At 27.0% G+C, this 15,311-nt stretch overlaps 1 protein-coding gene across 1 annotated transcript; it reads left to right on the forward strand.

Annotated features, from left to right (window-relative positions):
- Positions 1-5,101: 5,101 nt before the first annotated feature.
- LOC130979846 (protein DETOXIFICATION 49-like) lies at positions 5,102-7,323 on the forward strand. Its single transcript, XM_057903392.1, has one exon. It carries the CDS (start codon positions 5,202-5,204, stop codon positions 6,864-6,866), a length of 1,665 nt encoding a protein of 554 aa, XP_057759375.1. The 5' UTR covers positions 5,102-5,201; the 3' UTR covers positions 6,867-7,323.
- Positions 7,324-15,311: the final 7,988 nt, after the last annotated feature.

Raw genomic sequence — 15,311 nt, forward strand, 5'->3', positions numbered from 1 at the left:
AATTTTCGAAAAATTTAAGACTAATCTAACAATAATACATGAAAATTATGTTTGATTTATTTGTATTGAGGGTTGTTCTTATGAAATTATTGTTGAATTGATCTTAAATTTTTTAAAAATTTAGCCGTTAGAAATATATTTGATGCAAATAAAAAATTTTTGAGACAAAATTAAAATAAAATAAAACTTAAAAATATTTCTAAAATTTTTGTCAAAATTTAAGAATAAAAAATATATTTTATTTTTAATAATAATATGAAAAAAATTTTAAGTATCGATATTTTAGTAATTCTAGCCATTGATTTTAAATAAAATATTATATATATAAATTAAAATAAATATTTAAAAATACTAAAATATCGATATTTTAAAATATCAAAAATTGTTTTAAAATATATATTGTTTTCTTTGGGCCGTCTTGATTCAGTTCAAAAATGGAAAATTCTGTCAACAAATCCCAAAATCTCATTTGTGCCTCACAATTATTATATAGAAATTATTCGGATAAAGATATTTAAAATATTTTTTAATTAAAGATATTTTTAAATAAATAAAATTTAATGTATATATATATATAATAAATTAAATTATATTATTTTTATTAAAATTAGATTATATAAATTAATTTAGTCAATAAATTAATAAATTATACTCTGAATTAATTTAAATTAATATTTTTATATAAAAATTATTACAACATCTCTATATAAAAAATAATTAAAATATTTTTATTATATATATATATTGAGAACTGTAAATTTTTTTTTGTGTTATTATAGAATTAGAATTTAGAATTTTTAAAATTAATATATATATATAATAAAAATATTTTAGTTATTTTCTATAATAAAATTATTACAATTATTTTGTATAAAAAATATTAATTTAAATTGGTTCAAAGTTTGATTTATCAGGTTTTTTGTTAAATCAATTTGTCTAATGTAATATTGACAAAAATAACACAGTTTAATCGATTATATGTATTAAATTTTTAATTAATAAAAAATATTTAAAAAAATGTTTTAAATATTTTTATTTGAATGGCTCTTTTATTATATATTATTTGAAATATTTAGTAATTAAAAAATAAAATAAAAATAATAAAAAATTATTTTATTTAATATTTATTAACTATTACAATAATAAATAAATATTAAATAAAATAAATTCTGATTTTTTTTTGTTCTCTAATATTATCGGTATACTATATAGTGCTACATTGAGACAGACTTCTATTCAAAGCCTATTCTATGCTTGTTGTATTCTATACCTAATAATGGAAAAAAGATGTACATTTTAATTTGTAGTTTGGCACAACATACATATTTTTCCTTCATAGGATTTGAAAATTGATTAAAGCTAGAGCCTCTCCTTTCTCTATTAACTTTCTTATATATGTACAATAATGATGGTCATTACCTCTTATGATACTCAATTGTTGTTTAAAGTGTGGTTACAGCTAGCTAGACAAATAGATAATTTGATTTTAACTAATCTGACTCGAGTTTAAATTGGTTTACTTATAAAGAAGTAAAAATCACCTTTTAACACCACTAGTCATCTTATGCACACAGATAATTTCACATAATTAATTAAATAGTATGCTATAAAAAATGTCTCCAAATTATTTATTCATAGGCAAAAATATCACTAATTTATAAAAACGATAAAAATACTTTTAAAATATTTTAAAAGTATTAAAAGTGCTCGAACGTGAAAAAAGATTATCTATGTTGATAAAATAAACAAACAATAAATTTTAGTATGCTTATATTTATGGTAATTATGATAATTATATAAGTATAGTTAAAACTAAAATTATATTTTTTATTAATATTATTAAATAATAAAAAATATTATTTTAATTTTAATAATATTTTTTAAAATATCATAACTACTGTAACCACCATAATATATACATATTAAAATAATCCAATATAAATTTCACTATTTAAAAATTCTGAGATGGGAGATAACTATATAAATATTATCGTTTTCCGTCTTAGTTTTTTATGTTTTTTTTTTCACTATTTTTTATTATCACTGTTAGAAAAGATAAGAGAGAACAGTAAAAAAATGACTTATATCTATTTAAGTTATATCGAATGATATAATATAAAATGATATTTATAAGTGCTAAAAAAATTAAAATAATAAATACGTAATATCTTATAATAAATATTTAAATATACTAAATAATATTAATTGATCTAATTAATCCTAATTATACTCTAATAATCACAAATAAAAGGTATATATGTATTTAAATAATTTGAAAGCACCTTTTGTGTTTTACTCTTAATAAAATTCCTAATACTAATCAAGAATGTAATTAAGGCAAACAATTTCCACCTCGTAATGCGTCAAAATATGCTTTCTTCCATCCATTATCATTTTCTGTACGTGGTTGTCACCATTGAGCCTGGCATAACATTATTTCTAGTACACTATATATTTTCTTTTACTTGTTATTATCATACATTGGTATAAGAATATACTAAAATGTGTTACTATAAACATAAAGAAACCAAAGGAGTCTTGAGCAAATTAAGTTGTAATTTAGCTTCACACTACTCTAAGGGATTTAATTTGCCAGACATTTTATTTTTCTTTTTTTGCATGAGACACATAAAATGCCTCGGAATCATAGATACTCAATAACTTTTGTATCTTTGCAGCATATAATACAAGGTAACACCGTCGTATACGAAAAAGGCCAGAAATTTTTAACAAAATTTAAATTAGTTTTTATGTACCTTGTACAAAACTTGCATAACCTTTTTAGCTTTTAGGGTTGTTGTACTTATCCAAATTCCAAACTTTGCAAGCTTTGAAAAAAGCATTGTAATAATTTTTGAACTCTAGATTAAAAAACAAAGTTGTAAGGACTGATTAGTGATTAGGGTTGAATTTTCAAAACAATCAAGAAAAATAACAACAAACAGATTTATGTATCTGACCCATTGTACTTATCCAAATTCCAAGCTTTTGCAACCTTTGACAAAAGCACTGTAATAATTTTTGAACTCTCGATTAAAAAACAAACTTGTAAGGACTGATTAGGGTTGAATTCTAAAAACAATTAACAAAGATAACAAACAAATTTATGTATTTGACCCAATTATTATAAGAGTACAACAAGACGATCGATTATTTTTTAGCCAATACCAGCCCTTTTCTTAATTATATTTTAATAATGTTATTTATACACTAAAATTAGTTACAAAAATCAGTCACTAATGATGTATTTATGTATAAATACATGTATGATTTAATTTATTTTTAATGTGTATTTAAATTCCAGCATGTATTTTATACTGATGACTGACTTTAGTGAATGATTTTAATTAGTGTACACGTAGCATAATACATAATATTTTTATTCTATATTTTGAATTCTAATCTTAAACTTTTCAAAAAGTGAGAGTAAAAAAAAAAAATAGTTTTACAATAAAAAATTGACTAATATTAATGGCTAATTAAAAATGGGTTCACCCCTGTACTTATTCTTCTTATAAACCTTCCACTATAACAAAAATTGACTATTATCAATAAATTTACCAACGACAGTTAAACTATTAATAAAAAAGTGTGATCATTGGTATAAATTTTACCGATGGCTCAAAACCGTTGATAAACTAAATTAATATTAGCGACGCCTCAGGTGTCGGTAAAATACGTTGCTAAAATTAAAAAAAAATATAAATTAATTTTATCAATATAATATTATTTGATAGAGGCGAAGAGACACTATTATCTCCGACATAAATCTTAATCATGTATATTTTTATTTTGAGAAACTTACCGAATACAATAATATATTAGGCTTTTATTTTCATTGGAATAAACCAAATATACGCCTGAGTTTATCCGTAAATTTAATTTGGAGAAAAAGAAGGTAGTAGAGTGTTGTGGACAAGAGTGAAGAGGGTCTGTTGGAGATTAATCCTAAGGTGGAAACTTAGATGCAGTCGACTTCACGTGAAGTTAATAATTGTGAGCCGTTAGATGAAAATTTAATCAAATTAGTCAAATTATCTAACCGCTCTTAACTATCAACTTCACGTGAAGTCGACTGCACTTGAATTTGCACCTAATCCTAATGGCGAAATACAAAACAAAAAACACACTATATTTTTAGAAACTATGTACTTAATTAATCTAATAAGATTATTAGTGATATAAAATGACTTATTTTTTTATTCATTCTTTCATATACACTTATTCACACTATATTTTATAATAAATATAGAAGGAATAAAAAAAAATAAAATAAAGAGTTACACAAACTCTTTTTTTTTTAATTTTAATTTGTTGAACAAACAAATTATAGATAATAAGTGACCATGTCCCAATAGTCTAAACTCTCAACCATGCCCAGGTATGTGTGAGACAAAAAATAATGTTGGTTGGCAAGAAGCAAAAAAATTCAATAAAAAATAATCTATATATCATAAGCTAAGGTTGTGATGAACATTGATGGTGTCTAATGGGCTTCTTGGCTTTTTGGTTAACCTACAAAACTGTTCAAGGACAACCTTTGTGTATGTGTTTAACATGGCCCTTTAATACAACAGAAATGAGAAAACACTCCCAACACCCTTGTCTACAGTTTCTACCACTTTAATAATATTGTCCCTCTCCCTCATATTTTAGTCACTTCACAAGTAATTATACTATAATTTATAATTAATCTTATTATTAGTATTACTACCTCTTCTCTTATTCAGTGGATAATCACTACACCCCTTCATTATATCTGTATAATTGTTGACGTTTTAGCCCTTCCAAAAGGGGAAACAAAAGAATTGCTTAAATACTCTTTCCAGTGTATAGTGTGGATTTGTAATTGCTTAAATAGCTATTCCAACAGTTAATTTTAAGAAAGAATCAATTTATTTTAGCAACAGATAAGTTTTAAATAACATAATATACTGTATTAAAATACATTAAAAATCAGTAGAGAATATATGTATTTAAATACAAATATAGCATCTTTTATATGTATAAGAGAGTTGAAGTGAGGTGAAAGAGTCCAAAAAGCCCCTCTATATAAAACCCCCCACAAAGAATGGTTTCCAAACCCCCATTCATTCTTCAAAAAAACTCACTTTTTCTTTGTTCCCACCCCCCAACAAAAAAGCGTTCTTTTCCCACTTTTACACACATTCACAAAGGAAACAAGAAAGAAAAGTATAACTATGTGTCAGGTAACAACATCTCATGACCTAAATTGCAATCTCAACTCTCCAAACATGAACACCAACACATTGACACTACCATTGATCTCCAAAGGAGCAGCAGAAGAAGAAGAAGAAGAATCTCAATCTGAATCAGAATCAGATAATAGTAACATCTCAGAGTCATTAAAGGAATTAATATCAATATCAAAGATAGCATTTCCAATGATACTGACAGGGCTATTACTGTATTGCCGTTCAATGATCTCCATGCTGTTCTTAGGACAACTTGGGGAGCTAGCCTTAGCAGGAGGCTCACTAGCACTGGGCTTCGCCAACATCACCGGCTACTCGATCCTCTCCGGCCTAGCCGTGGGAATGGAACCCATCTGTGGACAAGCCTTTGGTGCCAAGAAATTCAGCCTTTTAGGCCTATCCTTACAAAGAACCATTCTCTTGCTTCTCTTGACTTCAATCCCAATATCACTCCTCTGGCTCCACATGAAGCAAATCCTTCTTCTTTGTAACCAAGATGAGGCCATAGCCATAGAAGCACAATCATATCTTCTCTTCTCAATCCCTGACCTCATAGCACAGTCTTTTCTTCACCCTTTGAGGATTTATCTCAGAACACAGTCCATTACTCTGCCTCTAACACTCTGTGCCACTTTCTCTATTCTCCTCCACATACCAATCAACTATCTCCTTGTTTCTCACCTCAACCTTGGAATCAAAGGCGTTGCGCTTAGTGGGGTGTGGACAAATTTCAACCTTGTTGCTTCTTTGCTTCTCTATATAGTCCTCTCAGGAACTCACTCCAAGACATGGGGTGGATTCTCTTCTGAGTGCTTCACAAAATGGAAGCAGCTCTTGAATTTGGCAATCCCAAGCTGCATTTCTGTGTGCCTTGAATGGTGGTGGTACGAGATCATGATCTTGCTGTGTGGTCTGTTATTGAATCCAAGAGCAACCGTAGCTTCAATGGGGATTCTCATCCAAACAACATCGCTGCTCTACATTTTTCCATCTTCTCTGAGCTTCAGTGTTTCCACAAGGGTAGGGAACAAGCTAGGAGCACAAGAGCCTTCAAAGGCGAAACTTTCGGCCATTGTAGGACTCTCTTGCAGCTTCATTTCCGGTGTATCAGCACTGGCTTTTGCTCTAACTGTTAGGAACATGTGGGCAAGCATGTTCACAAGGGACAAAGAGATTATAGCATTGACATCAATGGTGTTACCAATTATAGGTCTTTGTGAACTTGGTAACTGTCCTCAAACCACAGGTTGTGGTGTTCTTAGAGGGACAGCAAGGCCTAAAACAGGTGCTAACATCAACTTGGGTTGCTTCTATCTTGTGGGAATGCCTGTGGCAATTTGGTTAGGCTTCTTTGCTGGCTTTGATTTTCAAGGTTTGTGGCTTGGCCTACTTGCTGCTCAAGGCTCTTGTGCTGTGTCCATGTTGGTTGTTCTTCTTAGAACTGATTGGGATTTAGAAGCTCAAAGGGCTAAGAAATTAACAGCTTCATCACCATCTGTTGGAGGAGTTTGCAATGATGATGATGATAAGAACAAAGATGTTTATCATCATCATTATGATGCAGACAACAAGTTACCCAAACCTCAAAGCAAGGAAGATTCTTTCTCATCTAATAATTCAGATGAACACCAACACTCTTATTGGGTTTAATTAGTTTTCCTTTATCTTTCTTTTTTTGGTACATAGAATTTAAGGGTGTTCCACACCAATTTAGCTCACTAAGATCTAAAGATATCTTCAAACTCAATGGCTTGGTTCTTGTGAGAGATTGTGAAAAGGAAAAAAAAAAAAATATTTGGGGAATTTGTCTTTAGCTGTATAGGGGAGTGGCAGGTAGAGACAGAGGATAACTTTTTTATTTGATGGAATTTTATTTTTATTTTTATTTATTTTTAGGATGAGAAGAAAGAAAAAGGGTGGGAAAATTCTGCATTTTTTTGCAGTGCATTGATTAAATGTCATGGGAAGAAGTAAAAGGAGATTGTGGAAGGGAGTAACAATTATTTCTGTAACGTACTCTTTTATTTTTTTGCTCTCAGCTTTACTCAGAAGAACAGACACTGATTTTCTTCATCATTGCTGATTTGTTAGTTCCTTTAGTTTTTGTACCACAACACAATTCACGTTTTTGTCTTCTTCTTTCGCTTTTGTTTGTGTCCCTTATAACAAGAACACAAGGCCTTGCAAAACAGATAATATACCATCTTGACTAAATTTCAATCTTCTCTATCTGTTTCTTGTACTACTTTTACAAATTATGTGAATACTATCAAGTGGGAAAAATATTAGTTTTTATTGTTTCAAAAATAAATCAGATTTCAGAAAACATTTCTTTTATTGTCATCAATTGACTTTAGGACTTAGGACCCAAGAGTCATTGTTTAAAATTTTGGGACATGTAATAAATTTACATATCAATGTTCATAAAATAATGTACTATATCATGGCTAAAAATTTTAATATGAAAGAATCATGGGTATATGCTAAAAAAATGATTCTGACTATGTAATTGACGTATATATGGGAGTAAAAAAAGTAGTCAAAATTTCAAAAAAATTACTTTTTGCTCCTAACAAATTCTCCATGTCCATATTTTTGTATTACACTATTTTAGTCTACCTTTTCATTTATTTAAAAAATAAAAAGTGTTATATTGCTCCACCTATATTGAAATTTTAAACCTAGTTACTAGCTGAATTTTTTTTTTCTTTCTTTCTTTAATTTCTAACCAATGTCTCTATTTAGCTTCTGAATTTATTGTGCATGCTGCTAATCAAAATCTTTGGTCATTTGACTGCACCGCCCACAGAAATTCAAAGTTCAAACTATAACCCAAATTGAACCTTTTGTGTCAAATAAATTATGAAACATGGGTTGTTTTGTGAATATGATTAGGCAACTATTTGAAACTTGAAAGAGAAGTGCCTTTTACTATCCACAATTAATCTCATGGTCCTCACCTTCACCTAATAAACATGAAACATGCCAGTGATGTTAATCAAATTCACCTCTCTTTACACTTATATAAAGCAAAGAAAAAATCAAAAAATAAGACAAAACAAAATCGGTTTTCCCCTCTTCTGATCTTTACAAGTTGGCATTATATATGGAATTGCTATCAATTTAGATCACAAGATCACTCATAAGGGTAATGAGTGATTCTTTCTTCTTCTTTAATAAAGGATATATTAATCCATGCTTTAATACTCAGATGAATTGGGATTTGTCTTAAAATTATCAAGTACACTATTGCTCCTTTCAATCCTGAATTGTTTAATGTATACCAAGGGATGAAGGGAGTATTAGTCTTAATCAAGCATCAAGAGAGTTAAGATTTTTTTTTCCCTCATAGGATTGAAAAATGTTTAGAAGTAGTAGAACTTAGGTCAAACACATTGGTATAGGTCATCATCAATTAGCAGAGCATTTTAATAATTATCAAAGAAAAAAATAATAATTTGGTTGCAATTGCAAAAATTAAAGGCCGGCTGCAACATAAGTGGTCTGACTTGGTCTCCTCTCCAGATTTTATGGTTAATTGGGACATTTTTATGTGCTTGGTGGATTTAATTTGATCTTGGTACCACTGTATCAAAACTTTTGGTGGGCATGATGTGTTCCTTTTACTATTAAATAGAATATGATGCAACATAAAAGAAATGACCATTAGTTAAGCACAAAAAATGGGAAAAGGGAAACACTTTCTTAGTGGGGATAAGCAGAGGAATTGATGCAAGATTCAGATGATTTTTTCTTTATAAAAAAAAAAAAAAAAGAAAGAAGAAGGAGGAGGAGGAGGAGGAGATTATAAGGGGTAGTGCAAGTTGCACCCAACAAGTTGCAAAATTGATTTAATGGGGTGAAGCAGATTCTGATGAGGAGTCAGCTCTAAGACTTTGAAAGGTGTGGGGGGCAACAAAATCTTCACCCTCTTTGCTTAGCTTTGTTGCTTTCATTATTAATTAATTGAATGAAAGTAGTAATAATAAGGATGACACCTTTTCCTTTCTTTCTTTTTTTTGAGTAAAGTGATTATTAGATTTTCAATGATTTCGACTTTGAATTAATTAGTTTTTGACAAAAAAAGTGTCAATTAAATTTTTTACGATAATAAACGGTAAACATGTATATCCTTTCGTCAGTAGATAATGCAAAACGAAATAGAGTTGTCTATGTATTTTGTTATCTACAGTGGTACGTATTTTGTTGCTGTCATATGGGCATCAAAACGACGTAGTTTTAGACAGTGAAACATTTATTATCTTTTGAGTTTTCATATAATATTTATCAATTGCTCTCTATTTATCACGAATCCGATAAAAAACAGGTGAAATTTCGCTCCAAAATTTATTATCTACATAACGATCTTTCATAAATAAACACGTCATAGTAGATAATAGTATATATAAATACCATCGTTAAATTTTATATGATGAATTAATAAAATGATATCACATGTCTACTGTTTGTTATCGTAAAATTAAAAATTAAATTAATATTTTTTGGTTTAGGACTTAATTGTCAGCCAACTCATTTTTTTTATTTTAAAAAATTAAGGTACATAGATTAATATATACAAGCTTAAAATTTCAGGATCAAATAAAAATTTTTTTGGTCCCCCACCCAGGACCCTTCTTTTGTTTTCTGAAAGTGGGAATGAAAATGAGATGAAATAATGTATGCATTATTCTGCTACAATATAATCAACATTCCTTTTCTATGGACCTTATACTAAAGGATAAGTAGATAATTTTAATAAATTGAATTATCATTTGGGTTCTGATTATTTTTCACTTTTTATTTCTTGTTTCAATAAAGGGTGACAGAAAATATCTATGGACATAATTTTTCCCTCGTTTCTTTAAGTTCTTTTTATTAACGAATTGGTTAGTGATACACAGGCTATTGGACCAAGAATATGTGCCAAAAGTGCATTGTTATTATGGCTTGATTTTATTTTATTTTTAGTTAGGTCAAATCTTCTTTTTCATATTATTTATATATATGAGCTTGCTCTAGCATCAAACAATAGTGCTACTCATTTTTATCATAATAATCCAAGTCAACAAGATAACATTGTTAGAGCATCCCCTGCTGCATGATGATGATTAAGAAACAATTTAGAGAAAGTTAGTTGCTTAATTAATTTAGTTTTTATAAGTTCATCTATCTACTAAACTGATGTTGGATAATATATTTATATAATAATTTGTCAAGTCATAAGTCATAAATCATAACCGACAGATAGAATTTGTCAGCCAAGATTAATTGAAATTTTAATAATGTTGAAAAGGAATAGACTGAATTTTATTATTATTTATTATATATGGTAACTTTTTTGTTTCATCTAACTCGTTGTTAATGACTCACATCATGTTGGTCTGAGTCATACCATAGGCATATCATGATAATTAATTAAGTGAGAGATAAGAATATGTGTCATTTGGAATTAGGAAAATTTCTATGGAAATCTACAAATACTACACCTTAATTAGAGATTAGAAACATGCTTAAGTAAATAAATTTATGGACTTAAATACATGACAAAAGTAGATACAGCCATAAAGCTATATACTTTATTTTGTTATTTGTGATTGATTATTTGCGAAAAAAAAAATATTTAGACAACCACAACTTTTAAATTAGATAGAGAGAATTAAAATAGATGTATACAGAATATATACAAGATTTCTCATAAATATAATTTAAATTATGTTTTTTATGAGCTGACATATCTTAAAAAAAAAAAAATTAAGCCGACCAAAACTTTATGCCTAATCTAAAAGTTGAACTGTAACAACTTTTAATATTCAATATATAAATGCCTTTTTATTTCACCAATTAATCTAATAATATTAATCAAACTATATGTATATAATTCTTAAATTCAGGTGTTATTTAATTAGACTGGGCATGCAGCTAATCATGCCATGTATTTAGTAAAATGTATATTGTCTATAAAAAAAAGTCAATCATTAGGTGTCATCTGATTAGGCTTCCATTTTAGGTTTTATTAATTCTGGTTCACAGTTTGGTTTACAACACTAAGTACCTGCAATGCATGCATGCTTAAACGGATATTATTTTATTTCTTGATAACTTCTATTATTTAATTGAAATTCATGTTATACTTTTTATATTTATATCTTAAGGGAACTTTTGGGTACACAGCTAAGAGACTAAATCAATAATTTATCTGGGTAAAATACTCTATGTTATCAATTAATCATATTCTTTCAATAATTATAATAAAATAACATTGAATACTTTGCAATTTTAAATAAATGATTGAATGATAATATAATTAATAGTAGACATTATGGGGAACAATATACTCAAATTTATTTATTTTTTTTTTAATTTTATTTAATCACACATTTTATCTCTGACGTTACATGTTTTTGTACTTAATAATAATAATAATAATAATAAATTTCTTTCTTAAAGTAATCTGGGGAATGAGTTGACTTTTCTTTAAAAATGATTTATATATATATAAAATAAAACCGTAGGGGTATGTACGATGTAAATTATATATATATTTTAATGTTTTAATGGTTATTGTTGTGGATGATGATTAAAATTGAAAAAGAATAAATTAAAATTGAATAATCACGCTATTTTATTTTTTATTAATTTTTTGATATAATAAAAAAGAAATTTCTCAATTTATTAACATGTCTATATTATAATTTAAAAATTAAATCGAAAAGACCTACTCAACTTTTTATCAAATTCTCTAATATAATAGAAAAAAGTTTTATTCAACCTTATTTATTTATAATATAGTCTTATCAAGAAATTTAAAAATACTTTGACAGTCTTTTAATCTCTCTATGACTCTATATGATGATAATCTCTTATTAGCATAAAATAACAAAAATATTAAATTCACTAACATAAAATCCAATCTACTAGATAAATAAAACAAAAATACATAAAATTAAATTAAATATTATAAAATTAATAATATCTAAACTTTTTATATTACAAATATGTGATACATGTATCATTTTATCTTCTTATATTAAGGAGTAATATTTTAAAAATTGTACCAGGTTTGCTTGGTGCTTTCTGAATTAGTTGGATTGTTAATTAGTTATAAATTTGATTAAGCAAATTAATTGAGATTTGACTTATATCAGATTAACTAGCTCATCACTTGTTTGAAACTAATAATTACTTAATTGTTATTTATGAAACATATTCTTATCCGTTGTTTTTGGACTAAAAAAAGATTTATTTGGTGCGAGATTATGTTGATGTTTTATAAGATTAAAAGAGTAATTTTATATGGTTAACAATTTTATAAAATGTAAAACTAAGAGATATAATAATTTATATGTCTTTTTTATTAGAATAAATTTTTGAAAGAAATAGTTTTATGACATATGATATCAAAGATTTTATAATTTATAAGTTTTATGATATAACATTAGAATTTTTATGTAAAAATTATCTAAAAGCCTTATGATTTCTATTTTTACTACTCTAGAGTTCAATATTTGTTTATCTAAAGAAAGAATTTTAGTATAAAACAAATAAAAAGCGAAAAAAAACTCTTGTTTAAAAATTCATGGAAAGTCAAAAGAGACTATTGTTTAAATAAATGTGTTAAAATGTTAATGAGTTATAACTCAAATGACATAGTTTTTTCATACTCATCTAAGAGGTCGCGAGTTTAAATCTTTCTATCTTTGGTAATAAATAAATAAATGTGTTAAAAATACAATTATTTATATATTTTTTCTATTAACTTAATTTTTTTCAAAAGAATTGTTTTATAATAAAAAAAATCAACAATTCAAATATATTTTATTTTCTTCTGCAACGAAGAGTAAAAATGGAATTATTCACTGCATACATTTTCTCTATTCAAAAATTACATTTTGTAATTAGATAACTTTTAAAGATAATCAAAATCTCACAAAAAATATATTTTATATATTTATAAAATTTTAAATCATAACTATTTTGTTATCAAAATAAAAAACAAATGCAGCCTACCTTTAACATTATAATAAAAATGTAAGATTGTTTATTAATAAGAGAAGCCATCTCCATTTATTTTTGTAATTTCTTTATATACTATAAAATAAACAAAGAAACAATAATAAAAATGAGAAAAACCTTAAACGTTTTTTTGACAATTACCTTGAAAAATAATGAGATTTTAAATAAAAAAAATATTTAACCCGACTCTTAAACTTTATTTTTATGGGACTGATTAGTCCATGTGTCAGTATTTTTTTTTTATACAAGGACTAATCAGTCCTATAAAAACAGATTGGATATTTTTTTTATTAAAGGTCTCGTAATCCTTTTAAAATAATTATCAAGAATCGAGTTGAATATTCACTCGTAATAATTTAAAAAACAAATGAATGTATAGTTGTAATATAATAAAATATAAAATTAATATTCCACAGTGAGGAGCATATAGTAAAATCCGTCGTCAATGAAACTGATCCGAGTGGAATTAACTGATTGGAGAGTGACGAGCATGTGTATCCGTACGATGCAAGAGAGAGTTAATAATCATTTGTAGATTCTATAGAAATGCTTCTGTTTTTATATTCAGTTGACCTCTTGGTGGGTGTGTGTTTCTATTTTATATATCCATTTTTATGTAAATTTTAAAATATAAATATACTCGTTGGTTGCATTGCCCAATATTCAATAACACCACCAGCAATTAAGCACCAGATTCCTCGCCTCCAATATAAGTACATGCAAACTCCAATAAACAGAACAACATACCCAACGTTTTTTTTTTATTTTTTTTCTTAAATAATCTAACTTATATATATATATATATATATATATATATATATATATATATCGATCCTTTAGTGTTTAAAATGAGTATGTATTACTTATATAGTAATTACATTAATATATTTATAAATCTTAAATAATTTGAGTCTTAGGGTGAAAACATTTTGTGTGGAAATATATTTTTTCTATAAAATTTTAAACCAATCAAAATAAATTAGTCAAGTTCTTAATAATATATCTAAATATCAAGAGTTCAATCAATCTCAAAGGTTAAAAAAAATGCATTTTTGATCTATAATTAAATCGGTATTACACTAATCTCAAACCTGAATAAATACACAAATATTGTGGATACGATGTTTGGCAACCATTCATTGTGAATAATTTGTTCTGGAGTTTGTTTGTCTAGTAGCATATAAATTCACTTTACCAACCACATGCATATACTTATTAAACAAATTTTATGTAAGACCGACCTGCTATAAATATACTATATATACTACTAGGTTAGCAAATATATTTTTACAATCATACTAAGTGTATTCTAAAATTAGTTATTAAAATCAGTTATTAATATAAAATATATATTACAATATAAATATATATTAAAAATAAATTAAATAATATATATATTTATATACAAATATATTAGTAGGGCAATTTACCTAAATAAATAAATTGGGTGAAAACTTTATTTAAATACACAAAACAGAAATTTCTTACGTACATGTGCATTTTCACACTTCTATGTAAACCGTGGAAAGCTACCACGGTTTCTGATTTTAACATAAACCGTGGCAAGCTACCACGAATTATGGTGTTTGTGGTTTGTGTGTAAACCGTGGCAAGCTCCAACGGTTTACGAAGAGAGAAAGCTAAGCATAAACCGTGGCAAGCTCCCACGGTTTATGAAGGAAGAATTTTTATCATAAACCATTTATTTTTAGATGTTTGATTGCATCAATGTGGTATTATTTAGACTGCGCATGATAATTGTGACAGAATACATGTATATAATAGAAGCTCAAACTACTTAAACTATCAAATACATAGCAGATAACATATTAGACAATTCTCAAACCTTTTTAATTATCAAATACATGGCAGATAATAAATTACAGAAGTCTGAAATACATAAGGCTAAATAGCATGCAAAGAACATAAACTAACATAGTTCCTACCGAACATGATAATATGACATAACTAATCAGAATCCTCAATAGTGTCACTGTCATCATCATCGAACTGACCGAGCAGGTGACCTCCGGTGCCACACAATGGAGGACGCCTCACCCTCCTAGGTCTCTGCTCTGCCGC

The sequence above is a fragment of the Arachis stenosperma genome, chromosome 5 (genome assembly GCF_014773155.1).
Source record: "Arachis stenosperma cultivar V10309 chromosome 5, arast.V10309.gnm1.PFL2, whole genome shotgun sequence".
Taxonomy (NCBI): Eukaryota; Viridiplantae; Streptophyta; class Magnoliopsida; order Fabales; family Fabaceae; genus Arachis; species Arachis stenosperma.